The sequence below is a fragment of the Otolemur garnettii genome, unplaced genomic scaffold (genome assembly GCF_000181295.1).
Source record: "Otolemur garnettii isolate 467f Iridium unplaced genomic scaffold, OtoGar3 scaffold00100, whole genome shotgun sequence".
Taxonomy (NCBI): domain Eukaryota; kingdom Metazoa; phylum Chordata; class Mammalia; order Primates; family Galagidae; genus Otolemur; species Otolemur garnettii.
This window is the reverse complement of record NW_003852495.1, coordinates 4290694-4300234: the sequence shown is the minus strand read 5'-3', so window position 1 is coordinate 4300234 and position 9541 is coordinate 4290694. Positions and strand designations below refer to the sequence as shown.

At 39.3% G+C, this 9541-nt stretch overlaps 1 protein-coding gene across 1 annotated transcript in view; it reads left to right on the top strand.

Moving 5' to 3' along the window:
* SF3B1 (splicing factor 3b subunit 1) overlaps window positions 1-488 on the top strand; it is a 43034-nt gene extending 42546 nt beyond the window's left edge. Inside the window, exon 20 of the mRNA XM_023516889.1 lies at window positions 3-488. Within this exon, the coding sequence (XP_023372657.1) occupies window positions 3-161 (159 nt within the window). The 3' untranslated portion in view covers window positions 162-488. The remainder of the gene's footprint in view (window positions 1-2) is intronic.
* The last annotated feature ends 9053 nt before the right edge of the window (window positions 489-9541 follow it).

The following is a 9541-nucleotide window of genomic DNA, read 5'->3' as shown; positions in this document are numbered from 1 at the left end:
AGGGTCTGTTTCACCCAGCCCGGAAAGTCAGAGATGTATACTGGAAGATTTACAATTCCATCTACATTGGTTCCCAGGACGCTCTCATAGCACATTACCCAAGAATCTACAATGATGATAAGAACACCTATATTCGTTACGAACTTGACTATATCTTATAACTTTATTGTTTATTTTGTGTTTAATGCACAGCTATTCACACTTAAACTTGCTTTTATTTGGTGATGTAAACTTTTAAACATTGCAGATCAGTATAGAACTGGTCATAGAGGAAGAGCTAGAAATCCAGTAGCATGATTTTTAAATAACCTGTCTTTGTTTTTGATGTTAAACAGTAAATGCCAGTAGTGACCAAGAACACAGTGATTACACACAGTATACTGGAGGGATTTCATTTTTAATTCATCTTTATGAAGATTTAGAATTCATTCCTTGTGTTTAAAGGGAATGTTTAATTGAGAAATAAACATTTGTGTACAAAATGCTAATTTGTGTGTGTTTTTTGAATATGACTTGTAAAATGCGGAAGTTTGATAAAAGTATTGGTTTGTGTGGAATAAGTGGCTAAATTTTATTTTCTGTCACTTGGTTTATAGAAAGTAGCAGAATACAAACTATATACAATGATGACATCTTTGTCAAAATTCCATTGTTCTGTTGATGACAGTGAGAAGAATAGCTTTGGGGGTGTTCCCCTCAAACTAGCACAACCATTCCATAGAAAAATAGCACCTTTACTGAACTGTCTTGAATAATAATATTTTGTACTTACATAGCGCCTTTCATCTCTTGATTTCTCAAAATGCTTTCTGAACACGTTTCAAGGATATGACCTAAGTCGTCTCCAACTCTTGACAGGTTTCCTGTCTTTAGAAAATGGGGAAGATAACTCCAAAACTGCCTTCTGTCTGTTTAGAGTGAGGCTACCTAAGTAATGAGCTTTTTGCCATGTTATAGGCCACTAAACAATGTATTCAGTCAGTAACCTTTTGAGCATGTACTTTATGTTGGCCACTGTGCTGAGATGCAGGGGGCGGATACTTGTCTTTCACCCTTAAATGCAGTATAACAGAAAGGGGAGAGATGTGCTGTGATAATACACAGTGGCAGCTAAAATGTTTAGGCTCGCTTTGCTTTATTTTCGGGAATTAGATACTAAGGTTATCTAAATGACCAGCACAAACTGAAATGCCATTTAGTTCTAGAGGAACTAAGCATTAGGCAGCACTATGCTATTTTTTGGCAAATGTTTTAAGATTATTTTCAGCCTTTAATGTTTTATTTTATGGCCCCAAATTTCTCATGCTATTTTTACTCTTTTATCTACCTATGTTGGTATTTCTGTGAACTCTAAAAGGAAAAAAGAAAGTTCTACAAGCAGTATTAGCATATGGTGACCCTGCTACTGTAAAACTGTTCTGTGGGATTAGGATATTTGTGCCTCATTACTGTTAACATTTGGGGGTTTCTACTTTGGAAGCTTAGATGAAAAAGAGCTTGTAATTGGATGATTTTTAACAAATTAATACTAATCATAAACTGATTTTTCCAAGCAGATTTTGTAGTGCCTTATTATTTCCTATGTGACATAACTTTCTGAAAATATGTCACTCTGTGGTAAAACACTAAGGCCAAAACCATCTTTCTGTTCTTAGAAGTTTTCTAGCAGTACCTCACATGCAACTTTAAATCTTGCTGTTCTCTATAGTTGATCTCAAATGACCTTTAGTAATTACTAATAATGGAATACATCAGATGTCAAAGCAAAAACTTAATTATGTTTTATATTCAAGTACTTAAGTAGCTTCAGTTTGCTTAGCCCCTGGCTGTTTGTGGAAAAAGCGCCTTTCAGTAGCAGTATGGAGCAAAGGAGGCTACTCCACCTTAAGTGACTTACTGGTGCAAATGACTTGAGGATAAAGAGGAGGGGAATACTGAAAGTTATGACCTACAAAATTGGGACCAAATAGAGGCTCACAGATGTTTGGATTATTTTATGTGTTTATTAAATAAGGAAAGCATTTTGTGATGTGTGAAAGACGCTATGTGAAGTTAATCTTCTCAAAGACCTTTCCTCTGGTATTTCTTAAAGCCAAACGTAAAGCAAGAAGAAATTGATGTACTTGTGGGGACAAAGGGTGGGTTTTTCTGTGGGCTTTTGTTGGTTTTTCTGTGGGCCATTGTCCCCTAATGGAATTGATCTCTTTGGCTGTTTGATTTTTTTCATATTGTATTTTTAAAATTTGTTGTACGGTGCCCTGTGAGCATCAAGAACCACCAGATGAATAAAACTTACTATATCTAAAGTCTTAGTAGACCAATTTTTAATCTTAGTTGACTCTGTATTTATCACGCTACACTGTGTTGTGGTTGTGCCATTCTAATACTATTGAACTCTTTGGGTTTTCCAAACAAGGGAACTTAATATTGAAAACCAGAGAACTTTTCTTCATTAAATAAGAAGCTTAAAAAAACAATCGCAGTCATGTAAGTTCACTTGTTTGGCACTTTGGTTTCTAGTGGCTCTTAAATCCCATACAGTTAAAAGAAGCAAAAACTGCAGCTCCTCAGAGTTTTTCAACCGGTTAGCATCGTTGACCTTTTGAATCAGATAAGTTACTGAGGGTGATGTACCTACCACCTCTGTATTGTAGGATGTGCAGCCTCATCCCTGACCTTTGTCCACTGCACCAGTGGCGTATTCCCACCCCAGTTGTGACAACCAAAAAGGCCTCCAGACATTGTCTTGTGTCTCTTGTAGGGCAAAATCTTAAGTTGAGAACCACTGACATAGCCTCAAGACTGTTGTTTAGAAGGGAATCACATGTCTAATAACTAAAGCATGTCGTAGAAAGTTTTTAATTTTAGGCAGTAGTTTCTTAGAAAGTAACCAGAAATACTGTTTAGCAAATAACAAATCTACTTTGAATAAATCTCCATATAAATCCTGGGGAAAGCGAGCTGTGAAAGTGTGTAAGATGTCCCTTTCTGGTTCTCATAACATGGTGTGACACAGTTGGAGTCAGGTGCCCTGCTAGAGCAGAAGCACCAGAGGAGACTGGATGCTACCCTCGGAATGAGCTACCCTGTGAGCTGGCTGGCAATAGAGGTGGGTCGTAAGATATAGTGGGAGTGCAGGTGTGGCAGGGCCCAGAGACCCTTGTCTCCCCATCTAAGGGATTTGGAGAGGGAACCATAGATAATTTGACTAGGTAGAGCATTCAGCTTTATCAGGCAATTGAGACTGATAGGAGGGAGACAGTGACATCTCTAGGGTTTGTGCTGGAAAGACCAAGTTTTAAAATTCGTTCTTAATACTTTTTGTGGATTCTAAATAAATATTTTTTATAAAAGGACGTACTTGGACATTGTGTTGGCTACTTAACGTTTTTAATAGCCTAATAGTAAATGCTTTGGAAGGAAATTTTTAACAAAAAGTAAGCTGAGAGAGTTTGAGGGGCAGGATTTAATTCAGGAATCGTTATCCTAACAGGGCTTTGTGCTGGGAAAAAAACCTGGCCCTAACTAAACAAATGTAAGACTGAGAAAAGTTGAAAGAATAGTATAAGGAGCACCCATATACCATCCATCTAAATTCAGCAAGTAAAATTTTGCTACATGTTTTCATTTTATTTCTTTTTTTTGTTTGTTTTTATTTATTGCTTTTTGAGACGTAGTCTCAGTATGTCGCCCTTGGCGTCACAGCTCACAGCGACCTGACTCTTGGGCTTAAGCAATTCTCTTGCCTCACCCTCCTGAGTAGCTGGGACTACAGGAACCCACCACAACACCTGGCTATTTTTTTGTTGCAGTTGTCATCGTTTAGCAGACCTGGGCCGGGCTCGAACCTGCCAGCCTTGGTGTATGTGACCGGTGCCCTACTCACTGAGCTATGGGTGCCGAGCCTGCTACATGTATTTAAATACTATAAATTCACAAGGGTTTCCAATAAGAACAGGACTGGAGAAAATACAAGGTGTACTAAAGGTTGCCATACATACATATATATGGAAAATGGCAAATTGTAGCTAAATGTACCTTTACTTACAAAATATTCATTACGAAATTTTGCTAAATATTTCTGTCCATGTTGGTATATAAATACAAAAATATTAAACATGTAAAAATATATGATGGATTTGTTAATTTTTCCTATTTATGGCGATCTTTGGGACACTGTAGAGAAGGAGGCTGATGAGTTTAAAGCAGGTGACTGCTTGAATGAATGATGAGGTGGAGCGGGGATGAAAGTCACATGCATCTGGCAAGATTTCTTTGGTCAGGAAAAGCAACATCTTTCCGGAGTCCACAAGGAAAGAGATAGGAAATAGGGTGAGATGTAGGTATGAAAAGTTTATCCATGGCATATCAAAGGTAAAAATGATTTTATTGGTACTTTAGGAACAAGGAGACAAGTGAGGAAAATCAGACTTCTGCAAAAAATGCATACAAAAAGAACAAATCCTGGTATAGTTTACTACTGATATCTTTGTGAGATGTATAATGTGTACCTGGTAAAGTTTAATACTTGGTGTGTGCTCTGTATGGTTTTGATCACAGACACAATATAATGTATCCATTTGGGAAGAAAATTACTGAGTACCAAGCTGATCACCAAGGAGTGTTTGTATGTTACATGTCTACATCATTAGGTTAAGTGTGGTCTGGAATTTTTTTTTTAGCAACACATATTCTTAGGCTGCACCTCAGACATAATGAGAAGCTACATTTTAACAAGATCCCCAGGGGATTCAATGTTCATTAAAGTTTGAGAAACACTGATCTAGGACACCATTTTATTCCCAGTGCCGAAATGGTACAGTAATAAAAGGGACAGAAGTATCTCTTTGGGTGTGGAAGCAAGTGGGCCTGCAGCCACAGCAAAAAGGTAGAATACCTCCAGGAAGGTACTTTGCTAAAACCTGGCTGAAGGAAAAGGGAGGGAACAAGGAGATTTTTTTTTTTTATAAAATCAATTGCTTTTTCCAATAAAGCAGATTAATGTAGTTAATAAATCCTACAATGTCCACATTGTTTCTCTTGCTGCTGCCTAGCTGACATTGGTTGTTGGGGAACCTCGGATGGGAAGAGACAGAGGCTCACTCTTGCTGTTGGTATGAGCTGGCCTGAGGGAATCAGCCTGTTGGGAATCCGCACTGCCCTCTGCTGTGCCCTGAGGGAAAAGTAGAACAGGGAGTCCACAAAGCATAAACTTCACAGTTGGCCCTGGAATTAGTCCTGGATTTACAACCTGGACATGCCACTTACTGGTTGTGTGACCTTTCTGTGCTTCAGCTTACTAATTTGTAGAATGGGAATAATATGACACGTGTAAGTGCTGGTGCACGTGAAGATTAACTGGAATAATTACATATGGCAAAGTGCTCAAGCGTAGTGCTTAAGACATTTAACAGCCGGTGCTGTTGGTATAGTGTATTATTTTTATTACCATGAGGGAAGAGACCTCTTTTTGTCATTGCTGACAATTAGACAGGATAGAGATTGGTAGGTGGCTTGAGAGAGTGCTTTGGAAGCAACTTACTTTTTTTTTTTTTTGAGACAGAGTTTCACTTTGGAGATGAGGTCTCACTCTGGCTCAGGCTGGTCTTAAACCTGCAAATTCAGGCAATCCACCCACCTCAGCCTCCTAGAGTGCTAGGCTTATAGGCATGAGCAACCGCGCCTGGCTATTGGAAGCAACTTTTGAGGAAATAAGAGAAAACTCACCAGGGACATTTATAATTGCCTGGGGGTCCCCAGGGATTGCAGGGTATCCTGTAGTATTGCTCAACAGCCCAGTAGCTGGAGGAGCTATGTGGTTGGATTGATGTGTAGTGCAGCAGAAGAGAGAATTAAGGCTTGGGGTGAGTGCATTTGAAGGCTGGAAGGATAGATTGGCTCTTCAAACCTTCAGATCATTTTAGATGGCACTGGTGTCACTCAGCGGTTTGAAGCACCTGAGAATCACACTTCTCAAACTTTATTTCTCCAGGGAAAGTGACATCATTCTGTCTCAAATGCTTAACAAACAAGATGGAGTAGTCATGAACAAACGAGCTACTTGGCTTTTGAGTTTGTGAAATCAGAACTTCAGAGGAGTTTGAGAGATGTATTCTCAAGGGTGTAAACAGAATGTTTACAACCTAAGTCATAAGGACTTCATTCATTTGTCTGGCTATTTACTAAGTGCCAGCTACCTACAAGACACTTGCCAGCTGTAGTAGTTATAGCTGAAAATACCTGTCCCTGAAAGATAGTAGAGAAAATACACAGTTAACAGTAATGGGGAAGAAAATACCAAAGCTAAGCTGCAAGTCAACTTCTCAGTGAATTCGGAGGACAGCTTCCTTCATGCGAGAGAGGGAGAAGAAAAAGTGGGACTAAGAAGGAGCTTGAGCTCTGTCTGCAGAGTCTGGAGGTAAAGCCACGTGCTCTCTATGCACATCCGTTTTGCACCTCCTAAAATGCTCTCCATTCTCTGTCCCCATTTCTCATTCTGTTCTTTAACTTCCTGGTATCACGAAGATGGGCCCAGCTGCCTACGGCACTGATTTCCACCTCTTCCTAAGGGCTCAGGGTTAACAGTGGGACAGGGAAAGAACTGGCCATTGAGTCTAAGGACATCTGCTTACCCAAGTGAACAGTGGACTTTAACCCAAGGCCACATGACACAGTAAGTTTTTAACAGCAGAGAAGTCTTCCCAGTCCTCTGTGTATCACAACAGTTCACCACACCCTTCAGACTATTGTCAGTCTCAGAAATACAGGTACTACCTAAGATTACAAGTTTTTTCAGTATAGCATGTTGATTTAACTCAAAAGGGCAGTCAACGTATCCAATCTCAATCCATTTATATCACAATTCAGGCATAACAAAAAATGACTTTATTATTCATCAGTTATATTTGTATGTGTCCTAATAGAAAAAATACCTGAAAAGCTTGACTGTACATGTTATGAAATTCAATTTATATATACTGTGGCTGTAATTTTGTGTGCATATGTTGCAATCAAATAATAAAGGAAAAATCTCTCTCACAAACACAAAAGCAGGAGTTTGAGGAAGAAGGTGTGCTTTGGGGGGAGAAGTTAGTCTTGCATATAAGGCATTGAAAGGGAAGATGAAAAGCCTTGGCAAAGTAGTGAAAGTGAGAGATTTGGATTGTGTCTAAGAAACACAACCTGGAGGGTTGGAGGATGGCCCATCTGTTGAGAAATAGTGGAAGATCAGATGTAGCTCCAAGAAATGGGGGCCATTACCCGCAATGTCTGTTCAAATCTGAACCTCCAGCACCAAGTGTAGTACATTCCAGTTATTTATTTATTAGACAAATGAATGGGTAAGATGTACTTTGGATTTAGATTATGGAAATCCTCTAAAGGCCATGCTTTATTTTGTAGGCAATCAATCCACTGACTATTTAGCATTCATTTATTTCACAAATCTTTATCAACAGTTTTAAAGTAGGGAAATTGCATGAGTTGAATCGTGCTTGCATGCAGGACGATCAATATCCCTAGTTCATTTCCTTGATCAGATTGTCGATTTATATAGTTTATCCAGCAAATGTTCTCAGAGCAAAGGAAGAGGGGAAACAATGTAGACACACACCTATAGGATTTATTAACTATATTAACCTGCTTTATTGGAAAAAGCAATTGATTTTATACAAAAAAAAATTCTCCTTGTTCCCTCCCTTTTGCTTTCAGCCAGGTTTCAGCAAAGTACCTTCCTGGAGGTATCTACCTCTGCTGTGGCTGCAGGCCCACTTGCTTCCACACCCAAAGGGACACTTCTGTCTCTTTTATTACTGTGTCCACTGGGGGCAAGAAAGTGAGACTCTGTCTCAAAAAAAAAATTAATTAAGCAATATGTGTTACATTTGATTAGTGCATTATAATTTCCAAATGCTTAGCATCTATGCTCATTTCCATTGAAATTAGGTTTTTGACCCTGTTGTTCTAAACTAATGAGAAACACATCAATTTTTTTTTTTTTTTTGAGTCATGTCATTTTCTTACCAAAATCCTTCAGGTGTGATAAAGTCAAAGAAGTTACCAAAAGGATGGAAAACCTTATTATAGAGTTTAGAAATAAATGAATGTTTAATGTTTGGTTGAGAACAACCTAAAAAGAAAGAAAAAAGAATAATGGGAAACATTTGCTGAAAGACTATTCAGAGGGAAAACTTATGTCTCATTGGTAGAGGAGGCACTAAATGGAAATGAGATAAATAATGGAAAACTGTATATGATTAATGTCTTGGTGCAAGTGTATCCTGACAAATACAAAACTTTTTGTTGTCACTTAGCTGCTTTCATGTGATGAAACAACATGTCTGGCACCTTGGGGAAATATTTTCATGAGCTGTAAATTTGAAATACATATTTCTTGTTGGTTGAGTTTTCAAATCCTATAGATGATTGCTGTTTTTTGTTCCCTTTGGTGTTTCTTTCCATTGTCTTGTGAACAGTAGCTCTGATTATGTACAAATCCTGATAGGGAGCTGTTTAATAGCTCCCTTTCCCTTCAGGTTTTGAGATTGTGTTCTCAGATCACAAAATATTTGGACTCTCGTGGATTAAATAGAATGCATGCAGGACACAGGGCAACTGCTAGCATCTTAACGGGATTTTCCGCTAGGTTGGTGCTCTCAGGGATCCCTTTGCTCTCTTTTGTCTTGACCTCTCACCTGGCAACACTCTGAGGTAATGAGAGGGTTAGTGGCTCAGGCCCATGGCTGCTCAGAGTGCCACAGTGCCAGTAGGGGGAGGGCACCTGGGCTGCTCAGAGTAGGCATGCCACATAGTTCTGTCTCTTGCTGTTGCCTGAACTTGCCTCCCTCTTCCAGGCGGCCCAGCCCTGGAAAATACAGTTGCCACTATCCAGAAAAGCCCTGTGTCTTCTTTCCACCTGCCTGGCTCCTGCTAGTTCTTTGAGAACAGGCTCCTTTGACTTTCTCTGGAACCCATTGGCTAAGATGCTCCATCACTCTGTTCCTCCAGCACCTGGTACCCATGCACTTCTCATGAGTTGTTTGTTCACTTGTGTGCCTTCTCTGATGGTCTGTGAAAAAGAGGGTGTGGATAGGACCACCACTTATCCTCACCTTCCTAGCCTCTGTCTGCTGTTCAGTGTATGTGTGCCAAAGGGATCAGTGAGAGGCAGCTGCCCCCAAATTATTAATATTTCAGGAGGGTTATTACTGCTGGGAGTTGGGAAAGGACTTTCAAGCAGCAAGGAAGGAGGTGTATGTTTAATCAAACAATTATTTGGTTTTCATGTGCAAAGTGTGAGCATATTTTATTTCATTATCTGATTGAGGAAATCATAAACTTTCTTTTTGCATAGTTATGAATCAACTTTACTTCACTATAAGTAGGTTGCATACAATTACATCAATTGGTTTTATACACTCTAGAAGTGATCAAGACAAAGTTTAGCATAGAAAAGCTGTAAGAAATAGGTTCCTGGCTCAGCACCTGTGGCTCAAGTGGCTAAGGCACCAGCCATATACACCTAAGGTGGCGGGTTCGAATC